This window comes from Cupressus sempervirens, chromosome 11, assembly GCF_028749045.1.
Source record: "Cupressus sempervirens isolate cs-2001-9-10 chromosome 11, ASM2874904v1, whole genome shotgun sequence".
NCBI classification, from domain to species: domain Eukaryota; kingdom Viridiplantae; phylum Streptophyta; class Pinopsida; order Cupressales; family Cupressaceae; genus Cupressus; species Cupressus sempervirens.
The window spans coordinates 348,767,533-348,790,534 of record NC_143128.1 but is presented as its reverse complement, the minus strand read 5'-3'; the positions used below and the strand labels follow the sequence as shown (position 1 = coordinate 348,790,534).

Sequence of the window (23,002 nt, the reverse complement as noted above, 5' to 3'; positions counted from 1 at the left end):
ACCCACTGTCCAGACAGCTTTAGGGGCAAGACCATTGAACTAACTATCCAACTAGTCTTTGTATTAATGCTTGTAGAATAATATAAATGAAATGATCTCATCTCATTCATTGCCCTCTTTAATCGACCAAACGTCTTATGATCTTGTTACCAGATCACCAACTTTGCATTCAATCATAGTTCCAAAAATCGCCATGAAATCGCCGAAATCGCCGAAATCGCGACAAGATTCATGGCTCCCGATTTTTTTGGAATCGGAAATCGCTGGTGGCGATTTTTTCTCATGAATCGCCTGAATCACCAAAATCGGCGATTCATGGAAAAAATCGCCAGAATCGCCATCGGGTATCGCCAGAAATCGGCCGCGGCAGCAAGGATAGAAAGTTCAATTTTTAAAAAAAAACACATGTTTTATTTGCTTTCTAAGTTGACTTTCCTCTTTGTTATAACCCTAAAGAGCCTTCTATTTGCTTAGTATGAGTAGAAGAGAGGAAGAGTGAGAGAGAAGAAGAGAAAAGAGAATCCATAGGTTTCCAACCGGCAAGAAGGAAGAGCACCAAAGAGATCAGAAGTCCATTTGGGGAGGCCATAAATTGCATTGGGAGCATTAAGGAGTCAATATCAACACTCCTCAACTCATTTGCAAGAGGTAAGTGTTGGTTTTTTTTTTGCATGTTAGTGTAGTATGCATTTTTTGTTAAATTTTTTTAGTGTTCATTTGCAAATCTTGAATGTTTTTTATTTTTAGTTTTACTAAATTGCAAACTAGGGTTTGTTGTTTTGTAGTTTTTGTTTATTAGTTGCAAACTTTGATTTTTTACATGAATTTTTTTATTGCAGCAGCCCTTTGCTTTCATTTTCCAATTTCCACAATGGGTAAAAAAGATGAATGCTGGAAATATAATGAAGAGTTTCCTGGGAGAACCAAATATCAAACAAAATGTATATTTTGCAAAGAAAAAATAAATTCGGGAGGTATCTATAGATTGAAATACCACATTGCTGGCATACCTGGCCATGATGTCACAGTGTGCACTCAACAAATCGCTGAGGCAAAACGCTCTTGTTTAGTGGCATTAGAAAAAATTGAACAAGACAAGTTGACTAAGAAAATGCAACTTGAAGGGTTAAGAGGTATTGGCTCCCGTGCTCCCACATCCGCAACCGCATCTACATCTGCAAGTGCATCTGCATCAGCTTCCGCATCCGTAGGTTGTGTTGGGGAGGGTTCTTCTAGGCCTCCTTTTCATCCTAGTGCTAGTGCTCATGTGAGTGTTAGTGGTAGTCGGTCTCATACTGAGACAGAGTCCAACACCAACTTATTGCGGCCTAGAGTGCGGAAAAGCAGAATGGATAGTTACTTTGTGCCCCGCACTACTCCTGGCTCCCAACCCACGCTTGAGGGCATGGGTTTGAACAAGGAGATTCATGATGCTGCCAAAAAAGAGATTTGCAAATTCTGGTACTTTTGCAACATTCCATTTATTGCAGCCAGGTAATTGATTCTTTTTTCTTTGTTATGTTCAAAGTTAAAGTTAAAAGTAAAAGTAAAACTTTAATTATATCTACTTGTTTTATGATTTTAGTTTTTGACATCTAAATTTCTAATCAATATCATTATCTATTTGTGACAGGACTCCTTATTGGCAAAACATGATAGATGCAGTTGCCATTTGTGGTCCGGGGTTTAAAGCCCCAACTGAGGCTGAGTTGAGTGGATACCTCCTAGAGGAAATGGTTGAGGATATGAGGCATGAGCTTGAGGACAACCGAAAGGAGTGGATCGAAAAGGGTTGCACCATCATGACTGATGGTTGGACAGATAGGAGGGGAAGAACACTCCCCAATTTTCTTGTATCCTGTGGAGGTGATTGATCATTCTACTTTCCTACATACATAATTTTGAATCGTGATTGACTATTTCAAATTTTGATTTGTTGATTGCTAATAGTAATTATAATTCGTTGTTTTGTTACTTGTAGGATATACCATGTTCCTCAAATCCATTGATGCTTCTGCTCATGTAAAAAACGCCACATACTTATGTGAGGTTATTGAGGAAGTTATAGCAGAGGTGGGGGAACAACATGTGGTGCAAGTGGTGACGGATAATGCAGCAAGTTATGTTGCTGCAGGTAAACTTTTAACTTTTTAAGTTTTGAAAATAAATTTATTTGAATTTTGAACTTTTTCTAATTCTAACTTAGAATTTCTAAGTTTCCTAAGTTCTAAGTTCTAACATGTTTGAAATTTGAATTTCTAATTATCTTAAAATTGTTGTAGGCAAACTTTTGATGGAGAGGCACCCCACCATATTTTGGTCCCCTTGTGCAGCACACTGCCTTGACCTCATGTTGGAGGAAATTGGCAAACTTGAGTGGGTCAAGTCATGTGTGGAAAGGGCAAAAAACATATGTAAGTTTATTTATAATCATTCATTTGTCCTTAGCACAATGAGGAAGTACACAGGAGACAAAGAGTTAGCTCGTCCAGGGATCACGAGGTTTGCCTCGAATTTCATCACCTTGCAGTCCTTGTTGACATCAAGGGATGATTTGAGGAGCATGTTTGTTGGGCGGGAGTGGATTTCATCTTCCTATGCTACGACCACTGCAGGGATAGATGTGGTGGATTGCATATTTGATGATGATGGTTTTTGGAAACCTGCTAGAGAAATACTTAAGGTAATTTTATTGCAATTTAACATTTAATATTTTACAGTTTACTATGCTAATTGTTTAATGATTTAGTTTTACGGTTTACCTTATATTATTGAATTATTCTATGTTTAAGTTTTGACTCAAATTTTTGTTTTACTTTATATGTAGGCCACTGAGCCTCTTGTATCTCTCCTACGAACTGCTGATGGGGAGAAGCCCTCTATGGGCTACATATATGAGGGCATGGATAGGGCCAAGGAGGCCATTAGAGCTCAGTATGCAGGAGTGCAGGAGAAGTATGCCCCTATTTGGGACATCATTGATAGGAGATGGCAGAATCAGCTCCACAGACCCATCCATGCAGCAGCTTACTTTTTGAATTCGGCATTTCGTTTCCGTCCTGACTTCAAGGCGGATGAGGAGGTTCTCACCGGATTATATACAGTGATCCAGAGGTTGAGTACTAATGAGGATAGCAGTGCTGCAATTATTGAGCTTGATAAGTTCAATAATAAAGAAGGGCCACTTTTCTCTAGCAGGGTAGCCATAGATGCTCGGGAAACAATACAGCCAGGTAAAAATTAAATAATATATTCAATGTTCATGAATCTAGATTCTAAAGTTTAAACTTAAAGTTGATTATGTAATTTTAGAGTTAACTTGTAATTTGTAATTTGTAAATGAGACTAATTATTTTTATTTTCCCTTATTTCAGATAGATGGTGGCAAATGTTTGGGGCCACAACCCCAAAATTTCAAAAAATTGCCATTCGTATTCTGAGTCAGCCAAGCAGCGCTTCTGGATGTGAGCGCAGTTGGTCCATGTTCGAGCACATCCAGTCGAAGAGGAGAAACAAGTTGACAGTGCAGAGGTTGAATGATCTTGTCTTCGTTCATTACAACCTCCGTCTTAGGATCAGACAGATTTTGGGCACTGACTCCTCTCCGATCATTCTGGAGGAGATTGATCCAGAATCAGAGTGGCTCACAGAGGTTGTAGATCCAGTCTTCACTGAGGAAGACCGTGCGTGGATTGACCAGGTGGATATAGAGGCTGAGGCAGCTAGAGCACGTTCTTCAGGCATTGGTAGACGCACACGTGCACACACAGACACAGGCCCTAGCGACATTCGTGAGCCCATCTTATATGCGGGAGATATGGCTTGACAGTCCTCTAGGACCTACATTAGACGCCTTGCTACTAGGCAGACTGGATACTCAGAGGCTGAGGCTGAGGCTGTAGCCGAGCTTGAGGATGATGTTGAGGATGATGATGACTATGAGCCTGAGGCTTGAGTTGGAGCCTTGTTTTTATATTTTGTTTACAGATATTGATACTGAATCATTGATAGACATATGTTTCAAAGTTTCAAACTTTCATGGATCTTCATCTTAGATTCTTACATAAATTTATGATTTGATGTCTTATGGATCATCTTACATACATTCTATGATTTAAATCATTATGATCATTTGATTTCTATTTACTTCAGTTAGCCTACAATTTACATTTTAGAATTTTAGATAACATAGTTACGTATGTGATGGATTTTATGTTTCATGTTTATGTATGTTAAGTTTTAACTTCTATTTGATGATGTTATAGTGTGCTTAAGTTATATTCAATAAAGGGTGCATGAAATAAGTTTTAAATTGTTAAAATCTTTAAATTTAAAGGGTTTTTTCAAATTTGCCGATTCATCGCCGATTCATTGCCGATTCACGATTCGATTCGACCTTGCCGATTCCGATCCGATTCCGATTCACGTTTCTTTGCATTCAATAATCCCTTGGATCACTTACTCGCATTTATCAAATACTTCACATATCAAACTTGAACTCTTTTCTTACTTCCCTCACCAAAAGGAAAATAACCTTGGAGGAGGCTTTCCCAATTAATTAGAATAGGACTTCATTAAGATAATACAAAATATTACAATACTATCAGCTCACATTCTTTACAATTTCTCCCATGCATGACATGTGACCTTGCACACTTGTTGATGTCATCATTAGGCTATCTACTATCACTTTCGAACTTAACACACATTCCTTAGAAATCGATTCTTAGGTACTCTGTCTGAATATTATCCTCTATAAATCAAGAATATCTCTTTCACGTCTTCAATTCTTTACATGTATTTGTTTCCACTTCATCAGAGCACACTGTAGAATATTTACTCAATTGAACTTGAATTGATCATCAATGTGTAGTCTGTACAACCTTGTTCTTTGTCTGCTACTCTATTAGTCTTCAGAGAAACAATGTTATGTTGACATCAGTGACAAACACAGTCATGAATGCAACATGTCAATCATGCTAACAATCCCCCTAAGTGTTTTAGCAATGCTTAGGCTACTACCCCAAAGGAATATCATCAACATTCATGCTAACAACACATGTGTTCCTTTGAGTGTTTTTTCTAAATACTCTCACAATATTTTGTAGCAGATGATGAAGTGATTGATAAATGTGATGGTTCTAATGTGTCCCATGTATAGCTCACTCAAAGCATGAAACTCATGATTTAAAAAATAATAATTATAGTTCCCTAAATAATCCAATCACTTATTTGATGAAATCAATCCATTTTGGGGTATTTCTTTCATTAACTAGGCTTAATTAGGTGTATTAGGCCTTTAATAATTCATTTTAATTTTACATAAATATAACATGATTGCATTATTTCTAGTATAGTTGTAAAAAATATAATGTGATCGCATTATGTCTAATATGTCAGTTTAGTGATACGAAGCATAACCCAATTGCATTTTTTAATTAAAAAATGTGTGATATCATTTATGCTTGGTAAGAGACCTATTAAATAACCCAAAGGCCTAGGTTGATGTCTTCCCTTTATTTTTAATTACTTTAGATATTTTCCCACATTCTACGATCAATTCTTGTCTTTGACTTCATCATGTTTGCAAATGGTGAACTGGTTATCTCTAAATTAATACCATAATCTCACACATTTTGTTACGTTTCTAACCATTTTAAAAAAAAATTATACAAGATTAGCATTGTGAAGTTAATTTTTCTATATCAATGTCTTGTCAATCCTTTGAGAATAAATTACATATTAGTGTTCTACACTTGATTTTATACAGTTTAAAAAATATTGATTTAAGATTTTTTTTAATACAAGTTATGCCCAACACTTGAAGAGCTACCAGAATTTCAAGATGGACTCACTTCAACAAATCATAGAAAAACAAATTGTCAAAAAATTATGAAAAAATATAAAAGTACTAGACCTCACTCTTACTTATCATCTTACCAAAATCTTCTTCAAAATACTAAATATAACTATATTTTTTGTTGAACACACAGAAACAACTATGCTATGTTTTTAAGTAAAAAATAGGAACATTTTTTCATTCACATGGTGTTTGACCTTCTTAATGATTTCTAAATTTTAAAAAACTTAATATTTTAGAAAATGGATTTAGTATATATACTTCAACTTTTTTATTTTACACATTTTCTTAGTTTGAGTGCATGACCCTCAAATGGGTCTTCCAAGAGTAATTTTACCTAATTTTAAAAAATGGTGTTCACTTATGTAGAAGTTGTGAAAACCAACTTCATAGATTGCCAAGATCACCTGCATGCAAATAACTTGTTGAAGAGAAACCGAAAAAAGAAGGAAAAAGCAGAGCTTGGAAAAACTCAATAAGATGAGAGAAAAACTGTATTCCAAAATTGATTGATTGAATTGAAAAAGAATTACAAGAGTTCAACCTTAAAGGTGAACGAAAGCCCTAAAGCCTAAAAAAGCTAGGTTGCACAATATAATTAATATAAAATATTAATTATATGCACCTAAGAGATAGCTTAAGAAAACTAGAGTAATAAGAAAATTATTTAATTAAATCAAAGTGATTTAATTAATAAGTATAAACAATTAATTACTCTAACACCCCCCCTTAAGTGAAGCTTGGGAGGTAAGCTAACCTAGCACAACTAAGAAAGCAAGAAAAAATGGGTCTCGGTAACAAGGCCTGATCAGGTACCCAAAACAAGGAAATCTCTGTAAACTAGAGACAAAGGAGAAAACCTAGTGGGAAAAACCTCTCTCCAAAAACAGATAGCAAAGAATGTTCCAGAAGATAGGAACAAAGAGAAGATCATGAAGAAAACCATTGAAGCAGAAGAAGCCACAAACTCTGTTAGAAAGAAATTGCTAATTTGAGGATCCTCCATGGAAATAGAAGGCATGAATCGAGAGTGTCTATATGGTAGGTGATCCATCTCACCGAAATGCATAGGTAGCTAGCCATTGCAATCGCCTAGTATATAGGATCAAAATACTGAATACATAGCTCACTCCAACAAACCATCGAACCAAGGAAGCATTAGAACCAACAATATAACCCCCCCTTAATGCAGACGGGGTGAGGTGATAGGCAACTAAAAAGATGGGCCAAAAATCTCCTATAACACAAGAACCAAACACATCGAGAGTGAGGTACAGACACCTATAAAGACACGTGTCACCAACACTGCATGAGGCAAAAGAGGAAGAGGGCACAAAATTGGCAAACAACTATCCCCCCCCCCCCCCATGGCACTTTATAAAATAGTGCAAGTACAACAAACCACAATGATAAAAAAGGATCCCGAAATGCAAGAGTGGCACTTTATCTCAGTGTGTTTGCATAAAGATGCTTACAAATGATATCAACAATGATCAAAATAGGAAAAAAGTTGATACAAAAGATAGTATAGCCCAAAAGAATAGATCCCATGCCAAGAAAACGATCCTCGGACCTGAAATACCCAAGATATCCATCATAGAGCAAAAATGCCAAAAACATGATAGAAAGAGCATGGGGTAGAATTTGGAAGAAATTACATCATTTATGAAAACTAGACAGAACCAGCTTTCCAAAAACATTATGTTTTCAAAAAACGGAGATGGGACACACAAGAAATGCTTGCTGAAGTCAAAAATAGAACTTTAGACTTCAACTGAAAAATAGGAAACTAAACTACATCAAAACCAAAAAAACTCCTACACCATTGTTTCCGTCTCGGAACCAGATTTTTTATGCTTCTTTCAAATCGGAAAAAGACCTTTGTATGCTTGAGATATGGCCAAAAAATTGCGAGTAGGTCAAAAAAGGACCTAGAGTGCTGGCAGGGGTGCTGATGCAAGATGATGTCATGCTAATGTCATCAAAACCCTACCTTAAATTTGACGGCTTAGGGGTCCTCGCAGCATAAAAGAAGGCCACGTGGCATGTTGCGTGGCAGTGCCACATGGTAGTGCACGTGGAAAGAGGCTAGCGTGGCACCCCTGCCACGTGTCACCCGCAGAGATTGCCAAGTGTGTAGGAAAAAGCCACACTAGCACTGAATGGGTGGGGCCGCAGGTGGGCGGCAACCACTGGCGGCAGTGGTCGCAGTGGTGGCTGGAGTTGGCAGCGCTACCTGGAGGGTGGAGGGTCAGCGGTGCGGCGATGGTCGGGCCACGGTGGCGCACCAGCAATGGCTGCGCACGGGTCGGGCACAGGCGGTCCTCCGGTAGCACACAGGTGGCCACTAGGCGAAGCAGCCCAAAAACAATTTTTTTTTTGAAAAATCACAATAAATGCGTCTGTACGGCCTCCCAAGTGTGCTAAAAAAATTTCCCAAACACCCAGAAGCCAAAAAAGACAACTTTTATATGGTTCCTGACTGTAAACGACTTTCTGAATCCAATGGCAGTGTCTGTTTAGGCCCAAAGTGTCCCAAAAAGTCGTTCTTCCTCCTAATTGAAGAAAAAAATCTCAAAAAAGCTGAGGTTTCTAACTCCAAATCGCAGCTTCAAAAATCCTTCGAACAAGAAGCAGCAGGACGGCTCTAATACCATGTAGAAGTTGTGAAAACGAACTTCACAGATTGCCAAGATCACCTGCATGCAAATAACCTACTAAAGAGAAATCGAAAAAAGAAGGAAAAAGCATAGCTTGGAAAAACTCAACAAGATGAGAGAAAAACTGTATTCCAAGATTGATTGATTAAATTGAAAAAGAATTACAAGAGTTCAACCTTAAAGGTGAACGAAAGCCCTAAAGCCTAAAAAAGCTAGGTTGTACAATATAATTAATATAAAATATTAATTATATGCACCTAAGAGATAACTTTAGAAAACTAGAGTAATAGGCAACTTATTTAATTAATAAGTGTAAACAATTAATTACTCTAACAACTTATACTCCCTTTTTGAACACCATCTTGATGCACACACCTTATAACTTAAATAATAAATAGAAAATTCAAAAGAATGAAGAGTAAAATTTACACATTCAAAGAGTTACAAGTACACAATCTTCAATAAAGGAGAATGAGGTGACTATTTTAGAGTTAATAATGAATGTTAAATCCCCTTGTTTAGTCTTTCAACCTTCATGGATAGTCAATTGAAATAGAGGAAGATAAATTTCAACATATTTGTTTGTCTTGTGTCAAGATATAAAATTAATGGTAAATTAAAATTATTTTATACTTGCATTAAAGTCTATAAATATTTAACATCCACGAGTTAATGAATAATGAATGAATGTAAGAGGTGCTATATATTTAATGATAAAGGAAAGTATTAAAGACAATTTTTACACTAGTCTCAACAATGATAATAGAGGATGCTCATGATGTTGAAGAAGTACAAAAATAATAATTCCATGAAGTGTTGTATAGTGTTGAAAAATATTGTCAAGATAAAGGAGGGTGTTGTAGTTTATCTTGGAGATCTCAAGATTGCATGAAAGATAAATTTCAATCATGGAAGACTAAGAGGGGAACCCAATAGTCATTCAAAATGAAAAGATAGTCATCGGACTTTCAAGAATTAGGTAATATTATATTAAAAAAATTGGAAGTTAAAATATTATTTGCAAGTCATAAAAAATGATGATGCATGATCGTATGGTCAAAGGATAGCTACACATTGTGCTAATATCTAAGTAGAATCTACTTCAAGACTTAACAAGGTAGAATTAAAATTTAATACAAACATATGAGACAAAAAAAAAAATTTTAAATAGTTTCAAACTTACAAAATGACAACACAAAGCTAGCACTAGGAGTGTGTGAAAAACCAAGGGTAGATTCAAGGGATCCTAGAACATGCTATAAGATTTGATATTAGTACAAAGACTATGTTTGAATGTCTAGTATACAAATTTTACCTTAAAAATATAAAAGAAAATAAATTTATTTAGGAATTTGGATATGAAATATTGACCATATATACCTCTATATATGTAAATTTGATTCATTTAGGGCCCAAAATACAAGAAGTGATGATGGTTTCTAAAATCTCAAACAAACTCTTAGAGATCTCCAAAAGTTGTGATTGATGAGCTCAAATATACTCTCAAATTGATTTATATCATGATCATTTGAACCCTATTTGAAGTAGTCCAGACTCATTTTATAGGTAATATGTTGAATTCTCACAACATTCAAATAAAAAAACCAAAATAAAAATTATTATCTCATCTTTAGAAAGAAAAATAAATTAATCTTTGAAAAACATTTGATGTTATTTTCAAATTAATAAAATTTACTTATCCTATGTTTCCTAGAGTCTATTACCTTGAAAATGTTATATATTACAATTTTCTCTAGAAGGTAATGTAAGAATAAAGATTATAAATTGTAAATTGAAATAATGTGTGAGTTACAAATTGTAAGATCAATTTTGCTAGTAGCAACTATTGGGTTTGTTTTGTGGCTATTGATCTAAACTAGGGTAACTCTTGGGTGATATGGAGATAACATCTGAATCTTCTTTTTAAATATTGTATTATTTTTAGTTTATTATAATTTAAAAAATGCATTCATATTAATTGAGATATAAGTGGAAACTATAAAATAAAATATTAGAAATCATCTATACAATAGTCAATATAAAATAATAGAGACTTGGAAATTAATGCCAAGATATTAATACTTGTAAAAATGTCACCAGGTCATATAGTCATTTTGTTTTTGATGTTGTCCTTAAGTGTGTTTGTTATTCCCAAATGGTATAAAGTGGAGGCCCCTAAGTAGAATTGCAAATGAAGTAATGGAAATAATAGACAAAAAATAGGAGAAGAGCACTCAAAAAAAAAAAAAAAAAAATCATATTTATTTGTTTTGATCAATTATAAATGAAATAATAAATAGAAAATTCAAAAGAAGGATTAACAAACTTCTATGCATTCAACGAATTACAAGGACATGATCAAGGATAAAGGAGAATGTGGCCCAAAATACATTTTTTTGTTAGTAATTAAACTTAATGTCCCTCATTTGGTGTTTCAATGTTCATGGATAGTCCACTGAAATAGAGGAAAATAAACTTCAATATATATATTTACCATGTGTCTAAATCTAAAAGCAATACCTAAATTTAAATTAATTTGTAATTGCATTAAAGGAAATAAATATTTAACATTCCCATAAGTATGAATGGATATTGGTAGTATTGTATATTGACTCATAAAGGAAAACATGGTAGAAATTTTCTACGCTAGCCTCTACCATGATAAAAGAGTACATGGAGATCTCAAGCTTTTATGAAGAATGAAAGCCAATCATGGAAGACTAAGCAAGCAGCCCAATAGTCATTCAAGATGCAAAGATGACTATTGGACTTTCAAGAATCGAGTGATTTAATATGTAGAATAATATTTGAGAGCTAAAAGATAATTGGAAAGTCCTATGAAATTAAAATATATGATTGTATGGTCAAAGGATAGCTACACATTATGCTAATATCCAAGTAGAATGCAATTAGGGACTTAACAAGATGGAACAAAAATATAATACAAACACATGAAGTAAAAATTAAGCAAATAAAATAGTTCCAAACATACAATAATGCAACACAAAGCTAGCACAAGTGGTTGAATAGACAAGGCTGGAGTAAAATTATCCTAAAACACTCGATAAGATTCGGTAGTAAAGCAAAGACAATATTAGAATTGCAAGTGACAAATTTTTTATCTAAAAAGAAAAACCAATTATTATTTTTTTTGCTAATTTTGATATAAAATATTAAACATATACACATCAAACTACACAAATTCAAATCCTATATTGAGGTCTCAAAATAGAAGAAGAGATGATGATTTCTAAAAGCTCAAATATTTTTATATCATAATGATTAGAACCCTATTTTACATAATCCATAACCAATTGATAAGTGATATGTTGAATTGTGACAATGTGAAAATATTAAAATGAAGGAAATAAGAGCAAGGAAAACAATTTTTATCGTTGGAGAAGAAAATGCTATTTTTTTTCAAATAATTAAATTGATTTTTCTATGTTTACTAATGATTGTATCTTGAAAATATTATATATATCTTTGCTGTCAAGTGTAAAAGGTGTAAATTGTAAATTGGAAGAATATGTGAATTGCAAATTATAAAAGCAACTGTGACAGCAATAATTTTTGAAGATTGTAATTATTTTCAATAGCAGTAACAACAATATGTCCTATGATGATGTTTTGTTGAAAGTCTAATGTTTAAATTTACATTTTATGTTATTAATATTTGGCAAAGTCTATATACTATTGCAATCAATTTTGCTAACTAGTTATTAATAAAACTTATTCAAACCAATTATCATTGAGTATTTTTATTCAAGAATTTTTTATTATTATAAATTATTCTAAACATGTGAATTTTATTAGTTATGAATTGATTAAATATGTTTTTCTATACATTGATTGGCTAATAACCTTGGGGTCTTATTAGACAATTTAATCGGAAGACACATTATTAATATTTATTAAACAATATGATTTTGTGTATCTTTACCAAGTTTTGATTCATTTAACAACAATTAATTAGAATTATATTTTTTTTAAATATTTTTTTCTAACTGTAAGACAAATACTAACCACTATGTGTTACTTGTTTCTTTGAAACGAACTTATGTTACAATATTTTATTATTTTTATTTGTACTTCTACAATATGATGATTATGAGATAGTTAAAGATTTATTATTTAACAAATTGATAGCTTTACAGATTATTATTATTATTTGAATTTTTTTTTTTGGGACAATAATTTGTAAATAAATTGATTGCTTAGACCACCTTGGTATCGTGTCCACTGTTAATCCAAATGTTTCTCTTAGTAGTATATGTCCCCATATTGTACTGTCGATTTCCTTCGAAGAGGACGTCTGGGTTTTCTTCTCCCTTCTTTGAGGTGCGGAAAAGATTGGTGTTGTCCGGGCGTTAAAATTATAAGCTTTATTTTGTAAAAGAATGTTGAAGTAGAATCAGTTGTTTGATATTGATGAATTAGCTAGACATGCTAACTAATACTGAGAAGTACCGTCAGGATGTGCATATGCGGATGTTGAAATTAGCGATTCACAAAAACAAGTAGCGCTGCTCCTCTGCACGGATGATTGGAATTATGAGGTTGTTTACTGGCTGTTGAACTCGTGGGCCAAAAAGGATAGTTATATGGACCTGGAAGACGTTATGGAAGGCAGAATTCCATTCAGCGATCCCGGGAAATTCATAGAGATGAACAAGGTGATCTGCTCTGCGGCCGGGAAGCTTGGAGATAAAGAACCTATGAGTCGAAAAGCAAAGAAGCGGGCATTTTCGGGGCCAGATTCAGTCAAAGAAGTGCTAGATGACATGATCAAACTTGTAGATAAAGAATACTTACAGCAATACAGTTTCCATGCTTGTTTGGATCTAGATGAATTTGAAGAGTCTTGTTTGCCGTGGTCTCTGGGGCCAGACTGGCTTGAAGGTATTGCTGAGCAGGAAGGTGAGGACTGGAATTATATTGCAGATGCGATTTGGGACTTTTTGTCTGAAAGTTATGCAGGGTCGATGGTAGAAATCATGGCAACCTTAATGCTTGAATATATATGTAAGAAAAGTGATATGGAGACAAAAACCCCAAAACAGAAGAATTTCATAGTTGCCAGTTTCATTCTGCTGTGTCTCTCCGAAGGCCGAACCGACATCATACATGCACAGCTGAAACACGATTGCTTTCAGAGTTGTGCATCAGAGATGATATGTCACGTGGCATTAAAACACGGGCGAGATGATCTTCCAGGTTTCAACCAGGCCCTGAAAAACAACGCAATGTGGAGGTGCTACGACCCCATCGGAAATTACGATGTTCTAAACAAGCTTCTAGTCTTCGCAGCCTCTGGCTATTGTTGTAGTTGGCTGGAAACGGAGAAAACAATCGGCCCCCTTATGGTGGAGAGCTTATTAGAATGCGGAGCTCGGCCTATATCAGCCTACCCATTTTTAGGCTACGAAAAGTTGACAGCCCTAAACGCTGCTCTGTGTTATGTTAATGATGATGGTATATTAAAAGAAATTGCCCAAAGTTTGCTCAAAAGTTGCAATAAGGAACAGGAAAAACTGTTGATGGTAAATACTCCGAATGAAAATGGATGGACTGCTCTTCACTTGGCTACTTTGTGGGGTAAAGAAAATACTTGTAAAATCCTTCTTCACTACGGAGCTCAATTACATGTTCTAGATGAAGACGACAGGACAGCCCTGCACATTGCAGTCGAATTAGGGAAAGATACGATCATCGATTTATTTATGAAGGATCAAGGTATTGGTAATGTGGTTGATATTAGAGATAAGATACAACAGAGCCCTATTGATACAGCGGCTGCCAGGAAAGATATGAGATTAGTAGCAAAGTTGATAGAGAATTCAAAAGAGCCATCAGATTATTTCGAGAGACTGGATCTGACACAGCTCCTCCGTTACTCTTTGCTAAATGGGTCGCTCAGTGTTGTGAGAGATTTGTTTAAGAGAAAAGCAAAACTGTCAGCTGGTGAATGTGATGACGAAGAAAAAACAGCTTTGCATTTGGCTGCGATGTGTGAAGATAACCGTAAAGCAATGGAAATGGTCAAATTGGTATTGGATAATGCTGCAGAAAAGGAAAAATTGGTGGCCCAGCCAGACAGAAGAATGAGGACTGCTCTCCAGGAGGCCGCTTTCAATGGAAATGAAGAGCTGTGCACACACCTTCTGGAAATAAATCCAAAAATAATAAATTTCAAAGACGTGGACGGTCGAAACCCAATATACGATGCAGCTAAAGCAAAACAGAATGAGGAGAATGTTATGAAGAAGTTGCTTTCTGTATACTACAAGAAAGATATTCCTCTGAATGCTTTGATAGATCGAAATGGCTTAACACCATTGCATGTTGCTGCTTCCCTTGGCAGAAGAGAACTGGTCAAATTGCTCCTTTCCAATGACAAGAAAGGCAAGGAATATGTGAAGCGAAGAGATGTCACTGCACAAGAAACTTTGGAATATTTGAAGATGAGTGATTTACTTGGACAAACAGCTCTTCACAAGGCAGCAAACTGTGGAAACGCAGAAACAGTAGAACTTTTGTTGAGGAAAGGTGCCCATCCACTAGAAGAACGTGATTGTGATGGGCGGACTGCACTTCATTACGTTGTGAAATCTAAAAACGAAGGAGATAAAAAGAAATTGATTGATTTGCTGTTGCAACAAGGGTGCAAAACCTATGAAGACAGATGGCTCTTGTTATGGGCCTCTGCTGCAGGCTTAGGCACTGCTCACGAGTGTTTGAATAGCGATGATCCACTTCGTCAATTTCTTCGTAAGAAAAGAGATGAAATTAAAGCACACTTGCACACTAGCAATTTGTTGAAAACAGCCGCTTCTGAGGGAGATGTAGAAATGACAAAAGAACTTATCACCAGAGGTTATCAAATGGGGGATATTAAATATCATGAAATGGGGGAGATTAAAAAATGGAGTGATGGATTAGAAATACCAAAGGACAAAACGGACAATGTACAGAAAGGTGAGTTTAAAAAATATTCTTTGTACTCCATTTTATTATTTCTACGAGAATTACTATTCGATTGATTGTTTTATTTCCAGTTTCACGCCACCTTCAAAGAATCGTCGAGCAAGGGAACGACCAACCAACTGTAGTGGACAATCTCGGTAAATTAAATGCTTCTCTAATTCTTCAAACCAATTTTCACAGTTGCATATTTATAATTATAATTTCATTTTCTAATTTATCTTAAACATTACAAATCATTCAGGGCGAATTGACTGTGCTTATGGTCTTGCTGCATTACTTTTGAACCCTTACATAAAGCCTCCCATTGTTGTCGGAATTTCTGGGTCTTGGGGGATGGGAAAGTCCAGTTTAATGGTACAGGTATCATGATTCATTTTAAAGCTTAATACGATCAATTATCTATTATTGTAAACCAGTCAACCTAAAATTCTATTTGGTTGTGACACAATTCAGACAGAAAGCATTTTGCTGAAAACGGCTGCACAGATGGCATTGTTGCAATGTGCAAAAATATCGAGTTCAGCTTTGGGATTGCCTGAAGTCACAACCCCACAATTATCTAAAAAGGGGGAGCAGAAATATGAACAACTCAAAAGACATGTTGATTTGGCCCAAAAAGATAATAGAACCTTATTCTCTATTGTGATGGATAAAATTTGGTGTTGTGCAAAAAAAAATAACAAAAAAGTGTCTCGAAATAAGGTAAAATCTTCAGTGTCCGAGATAAATGTCATTACTCCTCTACAATGCATGCTAGAAATATTTTCCGAACTAATGTTAGGTGAAAGTTTATTTTCTAGAACGGACATGATGAGCTTGATTCTCTAGAGGTATTCCTTAGTGACTACCAAGCTAAGCATCGCAAGGTTTTTAAATCACTTGCTGCAATGGACAGCAGCGATATGGTGTGTATACTAGTTTATAAATACTTAATTTAAAAGAAATTATTAGTTAATACTCAATGATTTACGTAATGCTTGACCATTTTTAATTACAAACATTCATTTATGTTTTCAGTTTACAACCACAACAAAAGAAGACAAGGAGCTTCAAAACCCACAACCAAAGTCTGCTTGGACAACTGTGAAAGACATTGTGAAGGACATGGTGATTATCTAACCCTAATCAAGAATATTTCGATTCTATATTTGTTCTAAAATCTTACTTTTTTTGGCAGTTTACGATAAATAATCAACAGTCAAAATCAAGTCTCCCATCAACACTAGAATCTTCCGTAGAGGAAAGCATCCCAGCTGTTTTGACTGTCCAATATAATGCGTGGAAATATAGGAACGAAAGAGAAGCATTGGCAGGCTTAGCCGTTGAGATCACTAAGGAATTGGAGGGAATTATGACTGATGCTCAGTTGCTTAGTACCTGCTGGAGAAATACATGGCAAAAAAAGAAATATAATATATGTATAGAAATTATTTATCCGTGCCTTCTTGCAGTGGTTTTGGCATGTGCAATCACTTGGATTTTATGGGCAATTCTTGATAGATCAGATAAGTTCAAAGATTGGGCAATAGCAAAATATGGATGTTTACCAACAGCAATAGTCGTTGTAGTATGGATTGTCACAAAGTCGGTAATGGGCGTTTTAAAACCAGTTAGTAGTCAGCTAATGAATTATTTATCATTCCCAGATCATGCAGACAAATTGGGTTATCAAGAAAGGGTGATATCAGATATCTCTTTCTTAAAAGAAGAAATTGGCAAAAGACCCTGTATGGTTTTTAAGGCCTATTCTTGGATACTCGCCATGATTTCTGCAATGTGGATCCTAGTCGCACCGTTATTTTTCTATTTCAATTTCTTTGGAGAGAGAATGATGCTTCCAAAAATACCTCCTGCACTTGGTTCAAACTTGCGAATAATTGTTTTCATTGATGACCTTGATCGTTGCCAAGAATCTGTTATTTTGCAGGTATGTACATGTACTAGTTTCTTTCTGTTTCTATAAAGTACTGATTTCTTTCTGTTTCTATCAAGCATGAACCTGCAGTTTAAATTGTAGATTGGCTAAAGTAACAAGTCTTATTCCAAATCTCTAATACAATTGCATATTTGGTACAGGTTTTGTCAGCCATCAATCTTGTTTTGGCTGTGTGTGAAATAAACGTTGTCTTGGGAATTGACAAAGAAATGATAGAAAAAGCTATAATTAGAAAACATGGAGATATGAAAACTAGTAGGCCATTTAAAGATAATCAGGAACTAGCAGATAAGTATTTACAAAAAATAATACAACTTCCACTTGACCTCCCTGACCCTAGTGAGGAGCAATCGAGAAAGTTTTTAGAAGGACAATTGGGTATTTTCCAAGAAGATCCAAGTGAAGGCACTGATTCAGTACAAAAACCGAGCACAGCTAAGGCGAAATTAGTAACCCAGAAAACACTTAAACCAGGTAGGAGTCGAGTATTTATCCAAAAAAATTATGAAGATGAAGTATTTTAGACTCGAGTTATATGTTTATTTTTTAATTCTACGAAAAGTAGATGTGATATGTGACATTTCTGAGTAACAGAGGCTGTAAGGTCGAGTGACATTACGGAAGGACCAGCTGCGTCAGAAACTGTTTCAGAAGTTACTATATATATGGGAACTAAAGGCAATTTTTCGATACTTTACTCTCTCGTCCTTCATTTTTTATTTTTTTTTGGATGATGTTGAGATGGAAGTGTTTCATTTGTTTATTTATAAATACATGATATGCAGACGTAATCTATGTGAATAGGAACGAAAAAGAATGATAATGACATCTATAATAAACATTCAAGTTTTGTGATATACGTCTTACATTAATAATACTTTTAAGTTCTAACTATGTCATGTTTATATTTTTAAAAACTATCGTAATTTTCATAATTTTAAAAAATGATATCTTATAATGTACTAAAGTTAGCATCTTGTCCGTATTGTTTTTCAAAAAGAGATATATTCTGATCTTATTTTAACAAAATCTATCAACGTACTGTCAACATTAATCAATAAAAATTTGAAAAAAATGCGAAAGGGTTTACTCAATTTTATTCAAATTAAAAATAATGTATATATTAAAAAAAATATGACAAAAGAATATTTGATGGCTAATTTCATACTCCAAACAGCTAACATAAACTAGTCCTCTACCGATTCAAATAGGAAAGGAAGATGAAACGGAAGCAACCAGAAGTGGTGCAGTTGCAGCGTTATCTGGTCAAAGAGAAGCTCAGCAAGAAAGAAATGAACCGACTTCAAATACAACAGGTACATGATAAATCACCTTGAGAGTAATATCAAATTCCCAGTTTTAAAAAATAATCATTTATACTAATAAAGATTACAGTTTCTGAACATTTTGCAGAAAGAGAAATTCGGCAAGGAGGAGTTCTCATTGGTAAGGACGCTGTAGACAAAATAATTGCGTAACAACTTACACTAACTTGAATAATAGGCGCTTCACTTTGTACGAAATTTGTTTGTGTTAATCAAGACTACAATGTTTGAACATTTTACTATGCTTGTGTAGGTAACAGATATCATCTCTCTTTCATTCCTATAAGGGAGCTGCTGTTTGTTAGATATAGCAAAGGAGAACAAGATGCATTTCGATACTTTCAGAAATTGGTAACAGATTGCAGAAAACTTCCTCGAGAGTGGAAGCGCCACCTGACTTATCATAGACTGGTGTGGAATATATTATATCTAACAAGAGAAGCTAAGGATTTAGCTGGATGGCAGGTACAATTGATCACATGGATCTTTGTTTGTTGGGAATGGCGGGAGAACATGAACTGTATTATCCAGGTAAAATAGTTCTGTTTTTAAATTGCACTTATGTGTGTTAATGATGAAGATTTGAGACTTACAAGCATAAAATCTTGTTTTTTTTTTCTTTACAGAACTGGAAAAAAATTGAGATTCCTGAATCCTCACCATCCAATGGGCCTTCTCTGCAAATGATTGTAGACTATTTTACAGAACGTGAAAGGAAGAACCTGATGATGATTGAGACTTTCCATGATGTACAAGAAACAAAAAAAACAGTACATAAAACTAGTGTTTCTGGAGAAACAAATATTGAAACAGAGAAAAGTGGAAATTGGAAACAAAAGAAATCGGAGGAGGCTAATAAACACGACATGGAGATAAATGATATTCAACGGCAGAATAAGAAGAAAGGAAATAAGAAAGAAAAAAGGAAGAATAGAAAGGAGGCTAGAGAAACAATCCTCGAAAAAAATATTGCTGATCAGGAAAGCAGCATCAGGGCTTGCCAAGCAAAAATGGAGTCTACTGTGATTAAACAAGTTGGTCTATTAGAGAAAACACTAAGGAAGGAATTGGATGAGCTGAAGAGAGAAATTAATAATCTGAAAGATGAGTTTATGAAGCAACAAAGTAGAAGGAATGAAAAGAAGTTGGAGGAAACCAAAGAGAAGCTAGAACGTTGGGAGACATTGAGGTCTGTATTGGACAAATACGATGTGCCAATGAATGCCATTCAGGTTTTTCAACGGTTTAGATTTTACTGCAGACCTGGGCATCTGCCGTGGCCTATAAATGAACAAATTATGAGAATAAAGAACACCGAAAATAATGAGGATTGATAGTTCTGCTTGCTCTCTGTTATGGGTAATTCAGTAGTGTGATTGTAATTCAGACAGCTTAAACAAATAAGTTTATGTATTGCTAAGCTCTTTTGTTGCAGATCACACTGATCTTTTTAATTAGATGGTACTTTAGAATCGTTTGACTTATTGCTGTTTAGATAATAAGCTTAAAATTCTAAATTCTGCGATGCTAAAATACAAGCATTCATAATGTATCTATTTTTATAATAGGCTGTTATTGTGCTCCTAAGTTTCAGCTAGAACAGTTTAGTTGAGGCAGAATAAGCGAATCGTTGCGCTCAGCCATTCATTTGTTCGATAGAAGGATCTAATCCTTTCATATGGTTGTTTAGGTTTATATTTTATTTTAAATTAAAATTAAGCAATTCAGAAGCTTTGAGTAGACCAATTATTTTTAGTTCCTGCAATTAAGGTTAATTTTTTTAATTGAAAAATCAATCAGCCAATCTAAATAAATGATTAGATCTTATTTTAAAACAGTTGTTTATTAATCTTTATTTATAATATTTCTAAATTTTTATTCATTTAAATAATTTGAAAATTATTTTTGTCTAAAATTTATTTATAAATGACTTCCATCCAAAAAAATTTATACCTTAAAAAACTTATAAAACTTGTTATGCCAAAATGAAATGAATTTTAGTCCTCGGTTTGTTTTGGTATGAAGTTCTATGATTTCACCTTCTCCAAGCATCCGTAAAAGTTTTTGTTTGGCTGATCGACTAGGATTTTATCATCACTCTTTTGTAATTTTATATTCTAACTTGAAGCTGCAACGCCATTGGAAATGGGGTTATTGGAGTTTCCATTGGAGATTTTAACGGCTTTGTTGAAGTTATGTACAGACTCCTCTGATAACTAACCTAGTTTTTGAGTTCCATTTTTGTTAAGAAAAAAGATCACAAATCCCACTAATCTCCCTATGATGGTTCTTTTTTCGAAAATATAATACTTAAACATTGTCTTTCTTAAAACATTTGAAAACGACTCCCTTCGAAACAAATTTGGAAATAACATAGAAAACAACAAAAAGAATCCTATGTGAAATGTGAAGAGGCTAGGTAGTCAATATAAGCTCAAGAAGGGAAAATACTAATTTTTTTATTGCTTTATCACTTAGATTTTCGAAGTTGTGAACATTTTCTTAAGAGATATCTCGGTAGCCTATATGAAGCTCAAATGAAGGAAATAATTCTCGGTAGCCTATATGAAGCTCAGATGAAGGAAATAATGAAGTTTGTGCTCTTTTTCTTGTGCCAAGGTTACTAATTTATTTACAATTTGTTGGACAAATTTTGTAATCAAATTTATTGACAGTTTTAAAGAATAATTAAGTTTGTGTTCTCTTTTTTTGTGCCAAGTTACTAATTTATTTATAACTTGTGAGATAAATTTTGTAATCAAATTTATTGCTAACATTTTAAGAAAAATTAGTTAAATTTGATTTGAAAAATATATTGTAATGGGAAGTAGCTATTTATGTCACTTACAATGGCTTTAAATGAAACGGCTATTTGATCTAGAAAATGTTGATTAAGTTTTTTATTTTTTCATAATTTTAAAGTTGAAATAACTATTTATTTGATGCTGATATTTTTCATAATATAAGGGATTTTCTTTAAAATTCTACTAAGAGGTATGTTTTAGGAACTAGATGTCTAAAGCGGGGAATGTTGTTTTTAATTTAGTAGAATTATTTAAATAACTAATAATTTCATCTAGAAATTTATACTTATATAAGGAAATATTTTATTATTCTAATTTTTCAAGTTAAATGACTAAATTTAATTACCATGACTTTGAATGAGATACCTTTTTTAATTTAGAAAATGTGTAAAGAAATTTTCTGATTCAAATTTGCAATTCTGATTTTCCCCATGACATGGAAGCAAAATAAAAATTCAAATGAAGATAACAAAACAAATGGTCGAAGCTATGCACAATTCTTCTTGCTTTCTATTAAAACTTTAAAAATATGTTTTACAAATCTAGAAATAAAAACTATTAACTTAGAGATAAAACTTAGTGATTAAATTTATAATTTACAAACTAACTTGGAGCAGTTTAGAATTGCATCCAAAGACACATGTAATTGTACAAAGCTCTCACAATTCTACTCACTAGGAACCATAAGGAATGTCAAGAGCAATCAATGCTCATCTCACATTTAGTCTTCAAATTCACATAGTGTTCTTGTAAAAAAATTATTTAAATTATTGGTGTTGTTGCTCATAATCAATTAACTTAGCATACTAAAAAATGTTAACATTCTTTCCTTTTGTCTATTTGTTGTACATATTTTTCTCCACAAATTTCAAATTTCAAATTCAAATATCAATAATAAATTCAAATGATTGCTTGGTGTTACATCAAAAGATAATCGGGAATTTCATTCTCCAAATAGATCTGCTCAAATTTGAGTAGCATTAACTATCTGTTCTTGACTTCCACAAGCTCCTCATAGCTAGGTGGCAAAACAAATTCAAGGAAAGACCAAGTTTGAATTTAAATAATAAAAAAATTCCAAGACTCTTCATTTGCGTCAAGTTGGCAAATAAGGATCAAATTTGATCGAAATCAACTATGCCCAATTTTCTCCTTAGGCTCTCAAAATTGTGTATGCCCAATGGCTTGGTGAAAATGTCTGAGCTAGTTGCTTTCCAAACCTGCAAAACTCTATTTTTATTTCACAATTATCAACTAATTTTTAGATAATATGATACCTAATTTCTTGACGTGTCTTCTTCTTCCTCCATGCAACATGGAATTTTTTGTTAATTTTACTGAGGAAATATTCTCATAATAAATTATAGTATCATCATCTTGTTCATCTTTTATATCTACCAAGATCATTTTCAACCAAATAGCTTGGCATT

The 23,002-nt window shown here is 33.9% G+C and overlaps 3 protein-coding genes across 3 annotated transcripts; all 3 read left to right on the top strand.

Annotated features, from left to right (window-relative positions):
- The first annotated feature begins 315 nt into the window (after positions 1-315).
- Positions 316-1,498, top strand: LOC149529518 (uncharacterized). Its single transcript, XM_089808159.1, has 2 exons — positions 316-648; positions 840-1,498. Exon 2 carries the CDS (start codon positions 872-874, stop codon positions 1,496-1,498), a length of 627 nt encoding a protein of 208 aa, XP_089664285.1. The 5' UTR covers positions 316-648; positions 840-871.
- A 138-nt stretch (positions 1,499-1,636) lies between these two features.
- On the top strand, positions 1,637-4,094 carry LOC149529517 (uncharacterized). The gene is made up of 5 exons (XM_089807906.1): positions 1,637-1,866; positions 1,982-2,134; positions 2,283-2,683; positions 2,828-3,233; positions 3,375-4,094. The coding sequence occupies exons 1-5, from the start codon at positions 1,653-1,655 to the stop codon at positions 3,824-3,826; spliced, it is 1,626 nt and encodes a 541-aa protein (XP_089664032.1). The 5' UTR covers positions 1,637-1,652; the 3' UTR covers positions 3,827-4,094.
- Positions 4,095-16,002: 11,908 nt separating this feature from the next.
- On the top strand, positions 16,003-20,222 carry LOC149529516 (uncharacterized). The gene is made up of 10 exons (XM_089810180.1): positions 16,003-16,209; positions 16,308-16,412; positions 16,525-16,614; positions 16,685-17,434; positions 17,584-17,917; positions 18,038-18,121; positions 18,655-18,759; positions 18,839-18,889; positions 19,022-19,299; positions 19,395-20,222. The coding sequence occupies exons 1-10, from the start codon at positions 16,153-16,155 to the stop codon at positions 20,100-20,102; spliced, it is 2,562 nt and encodes an 853-aa protein (XP_089666306.1). The 5' UTR covers positions 16,003-16,152; the 3' UTR covers positions 20,103-20,222.
- The last annotated feature ends 2,780 nt before the right edge of the window (positions 20,223-23,002 follow it).

What these genes read in the sequence shown, in the direction of transcription:
- LOC149529518 (XM_089808159.1), top strand. Translation starts at nt 872, where the DNA reads ATGGGTAAAAAAGATGAATGCTGGAAATATAATGAAGAGTTTCCTGGG.
- LOC149529517 (XM_089807906.1), top strand. Translation starts at nt 1,653, where the DNA reads ATGATAGATGCAGTTGCCATTTGTGGTCCGGGGTTTAAAGCCCCAACT. An exon ending in CTGCTAGAGAAATACTTAAG is followed by an intron (nt 2,684 to 2,827) that starts GTAATTTTATTG and finishes CTTTATATGTAG; the next exon opens with GCCACTGAGCCTCTTGTATC. An exon ending in TCGGGAAACAATACAGCCAG is followed by an intron (nt 3,234 to 3,374) that starts GTAAAAATTAAA and finishes CCCTTATTTCAG; the next exon opens with ATAGATGGTGGCAAATGTTT.
- LOC149529516 (XM_089810180.1), top strand. Translation starts at nt 16,153, where the DNA reads ATGGATAAAATTTGGTGTTGTGCAAAAAAAAATAACAAAAAAGTGTCT. An exon ending in CCAGAAAACACTTAAACCAG is followed by an intron (nt 17,918 to 18,037) that starts GTAGGAGTCGAG and finishes TCTGAGTAACAG; the next exon opens with AGGCTGTAAGGTCGAGTGAC. An exon ending in ACCGACTTCAAATACAACAG is followed by an intron (nt 18,760 to 18,838) that starts GTACATGATAAA and finishes TAAAGATTACAG; the next exon opens with TTTCTGAACATTTTGCAGAA.